This window comes from Rhea americana, unplaced genomic scaffold, assembly GCF_003343005.1.
Source record: "Rhea americana isolate MKP2758 unplaced genomic scaffold, rheAme1 scaffold_69, whole genome shotgun sequence".
NCBI classification, from domain to species: Eukaryota; Metazoa; Chordata; class Aves; order Rheiformes; family Rheidae; genus Rhea; species Rhea americana.
The window spans coordinates 2,064,638-2,079,937 of NW_028186856.1; the positions used below are offsets into that span (position 1 = coordinate 2,064,638).

General features: G+C 34.2%; 1 protein-coding gene across 1 annotated transcript in view; it reads left to right on the top strand.

Annotated features, from left to right (window-relative positions):
* CFAP54 (cilia and flagella associated protein 54) overlaps window positions 1–15,300 on the top strand; it is a 120,729-nt gene that overhangs the window by 93,946 nt on the left and 11,483 nt on the right. Inside the window, exons 53-63 of the mRNA XM_085321225.1 lie at window positions 965–1,067; window positions 2,084–2,222; window positions 3,173–3,330; window positions 3,528–3,710; window positions 4,458–4,584; window positions 6,496–6,654; window positions 7,198–7,306; window positions 9,666–9,771; window positions 10,383–10,475; window positions 11,004–11,145; window positions 14,891–15,085. Of these exons, the coding sequence (XP_085177351.1) occupies window positions 965–1,067; window positions 2,084–2,222; window positions 3,173–3,330; window positions 3,528–3,710; window positions 4,458–4,584; window positions 6,496–6,654; window positions 7,198–7,306; window positions 9,666–9,771; window positions 10,383–10,475; window positions 11,004–11,145; window positions 14,891–15,085 (1,514 nt within the window). The remainder of the gene's footprint in view (window positions 1–964; window positions 1,068–2,083; window positions 2,223–3,172; window positions 3,331–3,527; window positions 3,711–4,457; window positions 4,585–6,495; window positions 6,655–7,197; window positions 7,307–9,665; window positions 9,772–10,382; window positions 10,476–11,003; window positions 11,146–14,890; window positions 15,086–15,300) is intronic.

The window sequence follows — 15,300 nt, forward strand, 5'->3', positions numbered from 1 at the left end:
TTGTAGTCCTTCTCAGAACACTCTGAGCAGCATATTTTGTGGGAAAAATCCTGTTAATAAAAGATTTTCCCAATTGGTTTTGCAAATGTCTTCATATCCTCAAAATATTATTTTTTCCCCAAAGTGTTGCACTGGAGCTGTGTATCATGAAAATTGAACAATGTATCTGAGATTTTTTAAAAGACAATATATAAAGGGAAAAAAGCCTAGTAATTAATATTTTAAGAAATCTGTCAAAATTTSRGGTCCCAACTCAATTTTTGAAAATGTGAGGTCTAATTTAATCCTGCACCAGCCCTAATAATGTGTGTATCAATCTAGATGCTGTTTGGAGTCAGAAAGGATTTTTAATGATGGTAGGGGGAGGCAGCAGACTCAATATCACGATTGCTTACTGAAGAGATTATATAAGGACACTTAGTTTCATTTTGAGATGATGGTGCTTGCTAAGATCCTGTAAGAGTAGGTCACAGGGATTTAACAAAAGGCTTAACAAATAACCTGGAAACACTTTCAGTGKGAGGGTATTTTCTTACTTCTCTGGTTTAGGATTGGGTACAGAACKCTCCACTATATATTGTCCTTTTTAATGTTTTTGCATCTTCTAATTTGTAAAAGTCCATCCCGAAGAAAGACATGTATCCGAAACAGAGTAGAGTTCTGTTTTGATCACTCCCAACCTAAAGACACTGTGTGCTAGCTTATGCGTTTTTACCAGGTTATGTCTATCATTGGCAAAACCTTGTCTCCTGCTGCTGTGTGTTCTTGCTTTCATGATGCAATGGCTGCAAATTCAGAATATGCTCTATGTGCAGTTTATTTTTATTGTAATGAAGCAAAAACTAATGGATAACTGCYGATACACATTTCTGACTTGTAGTCAGAAGTGAAGAATCTAATATGATAAAAGCATAAAATGACAAATATAATTTGTATTTTTTAATAATATTCTTCCATATCACAGTGTTGCTTTGGCTTTCTCTGCAATTCAACTTCTCCAAGATGCAAACATTTTTAGGATGGAAGTGACACATTTTCAAGAAAAAAAACAAGGAAGGGAATATTTGGTATGTGTAAGTATACTTTTTTTTTTTAATATATGAAGGCTTGTATTAAGTGTTGAGTGATTTTCAGAATGTTAGAACGTAGCAGTCATCCATATTACATGGATTACATTATACAACATAAGACTGTTTTTTTACGGCAGTGTAGTCATTCTTTGTCTGTGTTGCATATCAGGGTCTTCTGTCTTTCTGCACTTGGTCTCACAGAGCTTAGGACCTAACACTTCTTTTGGCCTGCCCTGTAGCCAGGATATGAGTTACGGCCATTTTTTTTCCTCAGATGTATCTATGCAAGTGATGATCTTTTGTACAAGTAACACACAAGCTGTGCAGCATGGATTTATTTTGTGCTGGCMCAAACCTTTAGCATGTGGACTGTAAGTGTTAGTAGCAGAAAGACTGAAGGTAGCACAGGACGCTGCGCTGAGAGCTCTCCCAATCAGTTCCAGTACCGTGTCACTTTCATTTTTGGTTCTTATGACTAGTGAGGTGCTGGAACATGTTATTTCACTGTTCTACTACCAGAATAGCCCATTCTTTGCCTTAGAGTTCTGTATTATGTCCTGTTTGAGAGGAATAAAGGAAAACTTCTCTCTAATGGGTTTAATTGTAAGAAGCAGATGCTCAGAATATTTCCTAAGTCCAAACTGTTAGAATTTTTCTTCATGAGCTGTGCATCATGCAATGCTTTAGTTAATCCTATGCTTTTCACTGATACATTTACTATATAGATGTATTTGTGGACTCTCTCACAGAAGCTGGTTTAATTCTAATTTGTTACATTTCAATTTTTCTGTAGATTTTAATTTAAATAATAAACGGACACCTGTTATTCGAGAATAATGCATCTAACCTTCAAGCAGACTTTTGATTATAATTATATTATTATTATTTGTAATATGTTTGTGTTATTTTGATTTATGGTAGACTGATAACTGTACTGAATTAAGCAAAGCTTTTTTTGTAGTAAAGGAGTTCACTCAGACCATAACCCTTATTTTGCTTTTGGAAATTATTAGGATTCTTGCACTGAAGATGTTCGACTGCCTCACAGTATAATAGCACAAGATCATATGAACATACGTCTGTGGCTAAAGTGTCGTGCGATGTTAGCATCTGCATTAGTAACACACATACATGGTGTTGCTGATATGGAAGGTATAACTGTTTTTTTGTTTAGACTGTTAGAGTATAATAGGCAAGTGAGCCTATTTGAACTCAATTTTTATTCACAAATAAAAATATTACCATTAATTGCTGGGATTTATTATCGCTGAGCAATTATTTTCATTTAATTCATTCAAGACAGCAAGGAAAATGTTTTTCTGAGTATAATCTCTTCCCATAGCATATAAACAAAAAGCATTATGCTAATGTTCATTTAATGATTATTGCCTTTTGATAAATCACTTGTGCAACAAAAAGTTTCATTTAAGCTAAATAGGAATGCTTCTTTTAAAAAAGCTTATTGCAGCTATTTATTCTAKTTTTTAAAAACGTCAGATACTTTTCTTTTTTTCACCTTTTGTGTCTCCTATAAATGAAAACATCATATTCCAGGTTCTTTTATTTCTACGAATTTAAGTGAGATACCACAGAATATATTTGTTGCAGTTTGATTACAAATAAAAATGTTTTTCTTTACTTAGTTCTATAAACTTAATATAAACTCTGAAGCTGAGTCAAGTATCAAAATTCTAAAGTCTAGATCTGTAGCCAGACTTTGGTCTTAATTTCTCCTGAACAGTTCCTGTGAAGGAGAAGTTACTATTTGGAGTGATAACTAAAATCAGATATTTAAATATGTAGAGGTATGGATGAGAAGGACATCTAATTTGCAAAATTCTAATTCTAATGCTGATGGCTTACACAAAAAGGACACATCTGGATGAATTTACAATATTAACAGTTTAAAAACATACCTTTTTTTTTTTTTTGCTTTGAAAGCAAGTGTGATGCAATGTGACAGTGGAAGAGGAATCTGTAATGTCTGATTTTCAGTAATTTTTTTTTGGTATGGAAGTGACTTTTAAAAAGTGGAAGGAGAAGATGGTAATGTAAAATTATTTCTATTCTATTTTTATTCTTCATATACTTCCTGCTTTTAGCAAACGATATGGTGGAACAGAGAACTCTGATAAAAGAAGTAATGCTAGAGGCAGAAACCTTTGGTGATATTGAGACTCAGGCTGATATGATGGTTCAAACTGCTATTCTTGACCTGCAAGAAAGACATCCCGTGGCAGGAATTAAACAACTTCTGCAGGTTTGAACACAGTGGGGGAACTTCTTTTGCTTTCATTTTATACATCTCTGTGTAGAGTCAGAACAGCTGATGCCAGAATTAAATAAACTTGAAATGTTGCCTCTAAAGTACATTGTTTTCACTTTGTATGATTTTTCCTTAGAAACAGACAGCAAAAGCAGTAACTTCTTTGGTTTATGTTATCTGTGTTCAAACAGAATATCATCACTTTACTCCAAGAGGAGACATTCATTTCCCCTCCAGCTTCTTTGACCCTTGCGAAAAGTATGCTTCTGCTGGCAGACATATTAGCGCAGCAAACAGAGGACACCGAACATCACTCTTCCACAGTGGAACCATTAAACTTACTAATTTTGGCACATGAACTTATTGTTAAAGCAGTGAGTATATGTTGGTGAAATCTGTAAGAGGCCTGTATAGTAATATACTATTTACCCTTTTTGTAGTTCAAAAATAGACATTCTCATCTGCAGTCTATGCYCTTTTTCAATACTATTTCTAAAGAAAAGGTCCAGTCAAATTCTTTTCTCATATTTCCTAATACAATAGCTTAACCTGCTGGAATATTTGTTCCCCAGAGTGATGAAGAATTATATAAATAACTTCAAACTCTTAGACTACCAGTTGTTAAACTTGTTAACCTTCAAAAGACTTACAGCTTGCAGCATGACCCCATTGCCTTATTTTCCTGAGTGAAAAGTTTGGCTGGTCCACACTTGCCATGTTATTTCTTTTTTTCTTTTCTGGCCTTTGCTGGATGTCAGATTTCTTTTTAGAAGTGACAGTTTCTTTCTAGTGATGGGGTTACTCAGAGTTCTTAATGACCGTCTGATTTGAGGGAGTTTGCTTTTAGAAGTCAAAGCCTAATACTAATAAATCTGATCAAGAGTTAGTTGGTGTTCGTTGTTTCTTGTTCATTTGGTACCAAACACAGAACTTTCCTCCTCTGCAAAGAGGACAATCACAAACTGAAGTGAAGGAGTTCAGGAGTATCAGGCTCTTTGCCAGTGAGTTTTGATGAGATACAGTAGAATTCCAGGATTTTGCAAGTTTCTAACTTACCTTTTCAAAATGCTATTGAATTTACTTTATTTAATTTAATTTTACAACACATACTTTTTTCATAGATTTTTCTATATGGAGAACCAATTGAACAGCAGATAGAAGACAGTACCCTTGCTTGTCCAGTCCTACCTCCAAAAAATATCTACCTACCACATATCAACTTGCTAGCACAAGTCAAAATGAGAATTGGTAAGAAAAATGCAATATTCTATTCTTTTCATTCTTCCTTCGTTTTCATTTGTGTTTTATGTATCAGCGGATAAATTGATGTGTCAGAAGCACATGTAATAAACCAATTATTTTCATTATACAAAAATATTTTTAAAGCCACCAGTAGATGCGTGTTTGGCTCCATTTAACGTGTATCTGTATAAGCAAGGTACAATTCTTAGAGCAATTATAAACAACAGAGATTTAGAATATGACTTTGTTTATATATAAATGTTATAGCTTGGTGAAACTAACGTGTACTTCAGTTTTTTACAAGGGAACATTAACAGTGCTTTTCCAATTGCTAATAAAGCACTTATTGTGTAAAAACTTCCTGTGTATATCCCATCTCTTTAGGAGCAATTATATGGGAACTAAATAATGATATCAAAGCATATGAGATGATAGTGATAATTCTCTAATACTTTTRTTTCCTAACAAAATAATAGTGACTCTCATTGTTGTTAACCTCTTAATAACATCTATCCAATGTAATTAACAATGTATGACTTTTCTTTATATGTAAACTTGGATATATGCTGATAGTAACAGAAGACAGTCATTAAGATCATTAAGACAATCATAGTTCTGTTAAAAAACCAAAAAACTAATTTTGACTATCAAGGAATGGCATAGTTAATATTAAAGTAAAATATTAAGGTTGTTTCCATATCCCTTCTGCTAAACTTTTTTCGGGGTATGTTTGAATTATGATAGACTAAAATATAGCTGTATAGTTTAGAGAGAGATAAGGTAGAATGATGTGTTTGGTTAGGAATGGTGTTAAGGCTATAAGCTACTACTCCTTTTTCACCAGAAGGTAAGGAAGAAAATGCAGCTTGCTTTAGCTGCCTATATGAAACATTGGAGATAATTTGTTAATCTGAACCCACTGTATTATTTCAACACAATCTTATAGTTTGTTGCTAATGATATAATTCCAATAGTCCTAGTTTATTTTGTTTAATTTTTTTCTTCAACAGTATGTGCAAAGATGACTATATAAATATTTCAAATAAAAAGTGAATATTCAGTTTTAAAATCAAGACACCATCAAAAATGTTGTTAYCTCATACTCCATTGTGAGACAATGCTAGCATTTTGGTTCATATCTGGAGTGTGTTTTTGAAGCAAATCTCCTGATCATCTCCACTCACTGCACTTTGGTTCACATTATGGAGCAGCCTCAGAGTATGTGAGATTGCTTTTGTGGAAGGGTGTGTTCCAGGAGTGCACTACATGCACTCCAGCCGTTGCTGGGTGTTTAGTCCTTAGGACCAGACTAGAGCTAGTTCAGAGTAAATGCTCTGAAATGCATGTAGTGTGGCTGTCAGGTCTTCAGCATCAGCTATTCTGCTCTAGAGATCTCCAGCTATTGTGCTTTACTGCAATGTAGGCATGTACAAAATCACTCACAGAATTGTTTGATCAGTTCCTACTGCTGAATCCACCTATTTAGGAATACCCTATGAGAACTGWTGAATATTGCAGAGTATAGTCTAAAAGCTATGGAATTCATCAGTGAAGCTTTCAGACAGGGTTAGTACAAAAGGAATTTTGGAAATTGGAAAATGCTCAGAGGAGTTTCTGGTTTTGCATATAACAGCCAGGTCAAGTAAAGCTATAGTTAACTTACCATCAGTCATTCCAGATATTTTGTGAAAGGTTTGGTTTGTATTGTGTAACCTAAATTAGGCTTAGGTAAGCCTCACTGACATTATACATACATTGGTGAAACAGCTTTATAGTTCCCTATCTGTATCCATTAATCAGTTAGATTTTTGAGAATTGTATTGTAACAGCAAATATGTAACAATATTTGTTGTAAGGAACTCATTGCACAACTTGGTTTTCTATTAAATGATTCACTAACATTTATTTTTTTTTTAGGATGCACATTAGCTGAAAAAATAGCTTCTCTTTCAGAAGAAAGAGAAGATCCACTGCAATGGTTGCATGCTCTCAAACATTTAGAATCAGCATTGGAGCTTTGCAGGTCATCTGCAACAAAAAAATTAGATATGGAAGCTGAACTTCTTTTTCAGATAGGTAAATAAAATCCACTTTGCACAYGCTGATCTCTCTCCTATGTTTATATATGCCAGTATGTACATACCATGTTATGTATAGATCATGGTACATTATGCCACAAATTATTTCAAAACTACGGTAGAACTTTTCCCACCTCTATGTTATGAGGGATCAAARGGTATATCCAAGGAAGTTTAGAATACTTGAAAGCTAATTAGCTTCTTTACATCAATCTAAAGTAAAGAAGATAACAAGCTTATAAAGTATTTCTAAAYGATTTAACAAAGCTAATGAATTTTACAGTATTTRCTTGTATTTGGATTTTAGTGGTATTAGGAGTCATTATGATTTGAAATTTTAATGGTTTTAGCTGCTCTATGAGGTAACTTGTTATGCAAGTGTTGTGCATTACATTTAAAACAAACTGAAAAAAATCTGTGCTTATCCACAAAAGAATAGATAATGCAATATGCAGTTCAGCTTTCCTGGGGGGGAAAAMCAGGATGGATCTTAGAAAAGAAAAGCAATCTTGTAAATCTGCTTTCTGTATTTCTTTCTTAGGTAAGGTGGAGTGCCAGATAACTGAAGCGGGTAATAACAAGTCATGTTTAGCTGTTGAGAACCTCTTGGAGGCTATAAAAGTGAGCCAGCAACATGACCAAAACTTTGAGTAAGAAACTGTTTGATAACTTAAAATCTTTAATCACACATGAAAATAGTTTTTGACTTTTTCTCTGAGATCTGATGTGAGATTTCTATTATGAAGCACCTTCTACAGTTTTAGTGATTTTTCTTCTATAACAATATAGAAGAACTGCTGCATACTCTCCTGTAAAATAAATGTTGAAAACATTTAAATATATTTTTGATATTTAAATATTTTTTTGAGTATACAAAGTTACAACTTTCAGTTTTATTTTCAAACTTGTACCTTSTTTGCCAACACCAGGAACAGATATATTAATTAAATTGAGTTTTTAGTTATGTTTTAGAAGATGAGCTGTGGCCTTCTAGATAATAGAAATCCAGGCAGACAGAAACATGCAGAAGAACTGAGGCAGAAGGAGCATAGGAAATGCCTTTGTAACAGATGTGAGGACAGTGACTTTGGCATTACTTCTCAGCATAGAAGGGGTCTAAAGAGCRGAACCAAACCAGCCAATAAATTCTGTCAATCAGTTCTGATATATTGGGCATTGGACCTTAGGTTTTTTTGTCAAGGTTCAATGYGATCTGTCAAATTTACAGGACAACATAATGTGTGAAACAAACTTTATTTTCACATGTTTATTAGCTAAACAAATAAATAAACAAGTAAGCAAGCAAAGAGTTATCTCTGTAGACTAGCCTAAATTGTTAATTCTCTAGTTACTTTATTCACTAGTTCATTGATTCGTTAACTTGATGATTTGTTAATATCATGTACATATGAGCAAAATAGTTTTCTGACTGATGGTGGGAGTGCTCATCCTTCCTCCTCCATCATGATATAGGCATCCCATGAATTGTACTGGGAAGCACAAAAGCAGCTCAGCAGTCCAGTTGCTGGTGGATCTACTTCCACAGCTGTTTGGGGGGCATGACATATTTTTACTTTCCAGCTTGGAAAGTAAATATTTTGTGTATACCATCCCTATTGGTTATTTTTGCCTTAATAGTTTGAGTATTCTGTTACTTAGGTTAATGAACTAGAACTCTGAATACAGAAGCAGTAGCAGATGATAAACCTCTGCAAGTGGTCAAGATGATGGAAGATAGTATGGAACTGCATTGTGGTGATGTTTTCCAAGTTTMTTTGCTACCTTCTTCATTTAATTTGGTACAGTCTTTCTAAAAGACTGTACAGCAACATTGATGAATCTTGGCTTTTTACTTTAGAGGCCAGGGCTGAATTTCCGGATCACCCTTCTACAAGGTCTCAGATATCTTTGGGCTTTTTTTAATTAGAGTTGTTTCTTGATATCTGACAACTATTTTTGTTARCAAGACTAGGAATTAACTAAAATTTGGTCAGCTAACTGTAGAACTTGTGATCTTGCTATTTAGCTTGCCCTCTTCTGAACTGTACTGCATTCTGTGACTCTGGTATATTGCTCCACACAAATCACATTTAAGCTGGAATTTATTGCACCAGCTGAGCAGCAACTCTGTACTGTATGACTCCAGCCAGAAGAATGACTGCATGAACAAGAGTTTATTGCTAAGACCAGGACAGTCACTTCCTGAAAGAGAACCGGAGAGTTCTACGGAGCCGGGAGGAAGCTGAATGAAAAGACTAAAAAATCTGCAGAAAACAGGAATGTTGGAGAAGTTTTTCAGATACACAGATTTYTGGCTTGGTTTATAAGACTTCTAGYGCAAAGGTGAAGGGAGCATAGGAGGAGAACAGAAACTGAGGAAGACAGTCCATGTGAAGGTGTATAGCTTCTGGTGCAGAACTTAGAGCTGAGAAAGCAGTTGTGTTCATGAGTTCCTCAGCTGAGCCCACTGAGGAAATGGAAGACTGTTCTGGACACCTGGTGTATTTTTGCTGATTCTTGGAAGAGAGAAGAACTTTAYCAAGGTTTAATTGAAGACCTGTATCCCGATTCAACCATCTGTGTTTTAGGGAACTGACAATGGATATATAACATAAAGAAAGGCAGAGGAACCCATAGAGATTCTGTACAGAAGGATCACTTGGCAAAACTATATTTTTTTTTTTACTGAATATTTGCCATTTGTTTACTGAATCTTTGCTGCACATAATGTGAATTATATTTGGCATAGTCTTAAATCATTGTGTTATTAAGCATACCGTATGGATGTTTTAGACTCACTAAGACCTAAAATAAAGATCACAAGGCTTTCTGAAAGATGATACAGTTTAAGTAGATGAGGCAGGCTGTATGAATGATTTGTTTGGTGAGGCTGTTTGGCTAAGTCTTATACAGGAGCCAGACTATATCATCATAATGCTTAGTCTGATAGTAAGATTTATTATCTATGTGTGATAGTAAGATTTATTATCTATGTGTGGTTTCTTACAGGTTAATAAGGAGATCATACCTTGAAATAGCACTATTATATTTGCATTTTGCCAAAGTTAAAGAGGATGTGTCACAGACAGATGAGATGGTGCCTTCCAAATTAAGGGTATGTTTTGTATCTTTTGGGTAGTGGCCTCCTCAAAGCAGGAAATATTTTCCTATATAAAACAGGAAAAAGTCAGAACATAAACAGAGTACTTTCCTTCCTAATTATGTGTTAATTTGAACCTTGCAAAGAAAATAGAACATTTYAGTTTGAGTTCTAAAGAGTAATAAGTATGCTTTACCAGATTTCARTTTCAATATTAACATGAGTGACACCAAGGAAAATATAAAGGGCTATAACCACTTTAGGTGGCTACAAGCATTAGATTCTGAACATAATGTGTAACATAAGAGAAAAAGAAGTAGTTAAGATTCCAGAAAATGGAAAGTTAATCAAAAAACTGCTAACAGTGGAACAGTGGTAGGGGTAGTATGAGCAGCTCTAAGAAAATTCCAAAGTAGTGGCCAATTAGTATGCTGTGGTTTTGGAGGTTTTTCTGTTTTTCAGTTTTAGCAATTAATCCATGAATTTACAAAATTGGTGCTGATTTTTACACTTTTTGTTTTAACTAAAACAATAATTCTGTAATCCTGAAGACTTTGTACTATCATCAAAATATATTTTACTGTAATAATTTATAATACTAATTATGAACTGGTGTAAAATTTTAGACATCTTCTGAAGAACTTTTTTCTCCTGAGAAAGCACTGTTATCAGAAGGTTACAAAGCACAGGCCTGGATTGCAGTAAGAGCAGCCACACAGGTTGGTGCAATATTTTGAAGAGCTTTTTTTGTCTTTGATGTTATCTTATGCAACTTGCACAAGCAATCAAGACATCACAATACAAGAAAGACAGGAGTTACAGTTCCCTGGGATTTCTGCCATGGGTCTCCTTTGAAGAAGTTAAAATGGAYGTTGTCTGAGTAGTTGTCTTGGACAGATCTGACACTGTTTCCTTCTACTTTGATTCAATGCAAATATAACAACACACTGCCTAATATGTGTGCATATGAATTTGGYATGTGGATAGACATCAGTAGCATCCAGCAAATCAGGATATCTGATTTGAAATCACTTGTGTAGTAATTATGTTGTCAGCAGTAATGATTTATTTAGCTGTGGTATGTATCATCTGTCAGATAGAAAAGGAATATTTTCCTTTCTTCCRTATTTTAAAATGTAGTATGCTGAGCAATTAATTTTTCATTGTTAGCTTGCTAGTATCAGATTTTAAAAACTATATAAATGTTACGGTGAACTGATCCTGAATAAAATAAATATTATTTTTAGGTCAGTGAAGCTGTGCTTGCTTCTCAGCTATTAATTGGAAGAAAGAGCGTTAAAGAACGCAATGTGAGGGATACGGTGCAACAGAAAATCCCTGAATTTGCTTCCATGGATCTTCTTGCTTCATACAAAGATTTCTTATCTGGTATTCMTTTATATCTAGTAATATTAGAGAATAAATAAGTAATAAACTTAAAYGTGGAATGTAATGTAGTAATATGTTTAGTATCTGATTTTCATTTATGAAAAACTATTTGTCAAATTTGGAAAGTAAACACAAAATCCTTGTGTCTTGCCTAGCTCTACAAAGCATGAGCAGGTTATGTAACATGCACAGTAGGTCTTTAAATATAAGCCTGTACGTGGATTAGTGGGTTAAGGAATATTGCATTGCTTGCAGACTGTGGTTCAGAATGAGGGAGAGGGAGATGGAAATGGGATGGACATACTGCCATCTTCTTAAAAGCAGCTGAACCTTTYGCACAGGACTCCCTGGATTTGCTCTTGGTCCTCTGATCAATCTCCACTGCTTTCCCCCCACCCCAACACTGTTTTAGAATGGAATTTCCCCTAGTTTTAGTAGWTTCTCCTTGGAGATTTTCAATTTTCCTTTTGATTTTGCAAAGAAATGTTGGTGTTGAATAGCTTATGTAGCCCCTCTCCCTCCCTCAAACAAATTGCACCTGCATACTTATCTAAATTCTAAATCTATATTCTAAAATCAGATTCAGTATGATAAATATTCCTTACTGTTTTTCCAGTCCAATATATTATCATTTAGAGATACTTCACTGTCTTTTTGGTAGAACTTTCCTTTGCCTAGTTGATTTCCAACTTCTGCATTTACTTTACAGCTAATGGAGTTGACAAAACGGAAGTTTCTGATGAAAAATAATTTCAGTGAAATCAAGAACTGTGGCATAATAGTTTCCAGATGTTGTGTAAACACTGAGACAAAATATCTATGTTTATTTTTAAACCAGGAAACACTAATTTAGTGATAAAATTTTGGTTTAGTGGCTTAATTTCAGTTATCTCCAGTGACTGACAAAGATTGAACTGCTCTGTGTGACAGTTGCTGGCAAAGCAGAGCGATGTCTGCTTACTGTACAGTGTTTAAACATACACRGTTTGATTGGCTTATGAAAACGAGCGCTGTATGCTAAGACCTTCCATCAATCTGATTGTCTTGCATCAGCTCCATTTGCTTATAATTACAGATCATTTTTTTTCTTATAGTAAATGCTGCAGGTGTTCCTCCTGATAGTTCTGTGATGCAATACAAAGAATAGAAAACATAAAAAGGCAATAGTAGGCCAAAACATATAAAGGTGAATTGAAATGGAAATGATCAGCAGAGCATGCTAAATATTTTGTGTAAAGCCATTACTGAAAGATATTGTTTAAGTTTCATTTCTAAACAACATGGCCATTTAAAGTAAATTCTGTTTTACAATTGACAATGAAATATCAGGAATAATGGTGGCATTTATATTTCATTGAAGCATGCATAATTATTTTCTATAAATTTATTATTAAGAATTACTGTAATATGATTTGTTTTTTCAATTTGGAGTGAGGAACAGACCAGGGGAATTGTGTAGACTTTCAAGAAAGGAATATATTAAGACAGTGAAAGCTTTAGTGAATTAGATAGTGATATAGTGGTAATTGTACTTTTTTATATCTTCCTTTTTTGGAATAAGTATAACTTTCAGGTAACAACTCATCTTTTTAGTCTGTAGWCCCTAACACATTTCATTTATACTGTGCTTAATATTTAAAATGGACTGGATCAAGCTAACAATAAACAGGTCGATGTAATTGGGATGTTCAACTATTGTAACTATAATAAATGACTCCCAATAATTTTTCCACTTAATAAATATGTGCTATGGAAAAATGTCTAGAAATAATGGTTTTATATTTAAATTCAGGAATGGCTCACTATATTGCTAAAATACTACCTGCAAGAATTCCTAAGTCCTATTTACTAAGTATTAAATACATACTCACAACCCTAGCGTGCTTGTTGTTGGTAGTGTAATATATTGCTTTTGAGCTGATTGCGAGGTGTCCTCTGGGCTTGGATCCTTAGTTTCGCAGTGATGAGCTTTCCTGAGCCCTTACAAGACCTTTCCTGTCTTGACAGCGRTAGCAGAAATTCTTCCCCCTCATACCCTCTGACTGATTCTTTTGATTTTTTCCTTGTTGAATAAGAATGCTCCTGCTAAACTTTGCAGTCTATTGATTTCTACTGAGTAAAAACAGGATTGAAACAGGGAATGAGGGCTCTGTCTTTGCAAGCATTACGCTGGCAGAACTTCAGAACTTTCACAGATTTATGTTCAGGTTTCTGTCTGAAGATCACTTACAGAATCAGGGTCCAGTTGTACAGGAAAGGACAGAAACCCATAGATAATATATTTGGCCTTAACTGAATTCACTAAAAAGAGAAGTGAGAGTGCATTGTGCTGTGGATTTGAGAGGACTCTTAAATTTGATTCAAAGTGAGTGTTAGATAACAAAGACTGGATAGAGAACTCAAAATGTTAAATGGTTTATTCAAAAAAAWWWTTTTAAATAAAACTGATCACTATTTCTAATGAGATTTAAGTCAGAACCTGATGGAACAGATAGATGATTGTTCCCAAGAAAACTGTTTCCCTCAGAGTTTTCCAAATAATCAAAACTTTACCAATGACCCCATCAACTGCAGGACTGAGCCTCAGAAGGCAACAGCAAAAACATTTCATTGAGGAAGGACTGTACAATGACATAATAGAATTTACATTTTCTTATACCCGTGTCATACTTAATGTAATACTTCTAATTATTACTCCTATTTTTCTCAGTATCAAAAAGCATTAGCCRTGAGGATTAATAAAATGGTGTTTGATTTGAGTTGGAATTTATAGTCCATTTTTTGAAAGATGTTTGAATATTGTTCATGTAGAAATTCTAACACTATTAAAAGCTTTCCAGAGATTTCTATTTTGTTTTACAAGCAATAAATAAATAGCAACATGATATTATTAGTGAATGTGGCTAAAAAACTAAATTTTCAATCATTTCATAAAAATCTGATACAGTAATGTGAAGCCTAATTGAGTTTTGAATGGTTGAAATAATGCTTTCTGATATTAGCAAATATCATCAACTGCCATTATATGTCCTTAGAGTGCATCTTTTTTTAAAAATATTCTTTTTACTTTTTCTGTTACAATTTGTAATTTGGATGGTACCAACATTCTAAAATAATTTTGAGCATTATATGGATGCTTAGCTTTTTAATAAGTTGTGTATTGAATGTCAGATAAACCAGGAGATCCTATGGCCCTAAATGTGGGATTAGTTTACCTTTTGTAGTCCCAGTCCAAAGTGAAGAGTTGTGTGATGCCAAGGGGAGCATAGGAAGTATTATTTGCAACAAGTCTTTTTCAGAGGGAGAGTTTCTCTTTGTCTTTTCCTTATGTATAGTCTTTTCCCTTTATTCTCTTGCTGATGAAAAGTAGGGTTTGGCTATATAGGAACCTCCTGATTTCCAGACCCTTTCTGTTTTTCGTGGGAAATACAGGGACAGAGCACTGCAATTTACTTCTGTATTTTACCTATGTGAGAGAGAGAGAAAAAAAAAACATGTTCTCTATCCATCTTAGTTTCCAAGGACAATGCAGAATCTTAGCCATGATGTGAGAAATATTATCTTTAAGGTGTTCAACTAGTGCTTAAGCAGAATAAAAATGGTGTCATGATCATTAAAAAAAATTAGTGGGTTCAAAATTTGCATTTTTAGGTACAGACAGTCAATTCCAACGCAATGTAGAAATATCTTTTGAATTATAACCATTCATTTGATATCCATTTTTGAACTGCTGTTGGATTTGCAGATGGATACAACATTATCTTGAAAGGTCCCACGACATCTAAAAACAAACACATCGTACAAAACAAGCAGAAGCGAAGTGAAGGAACAGAATGTCTTGCCACCAAGGCCAGCCAGAAGAAACAGACCATAACATGGGTTCACTTAATTCGCTACCACATTTATTTAAAAAGACTTTACAACACAAACCCTCTATTTGGTATGAATTTTTTCTTCCTTCTAGAAAATTGATGTAGTTCCRCTACTGCTCTTGGGGGCCAAAAGTATCAGAGTTGAGTATCAGTATCTGAGATAATCTCATTCTGACTTCCTTTAAATTGTGTAAACGGGAAGAAACGTCACTGAAATCAAAAGTTATGTCAGCTTGCAAGTACTATGAGTGAATGCATCATTATTACCTTTTCCACAATTACT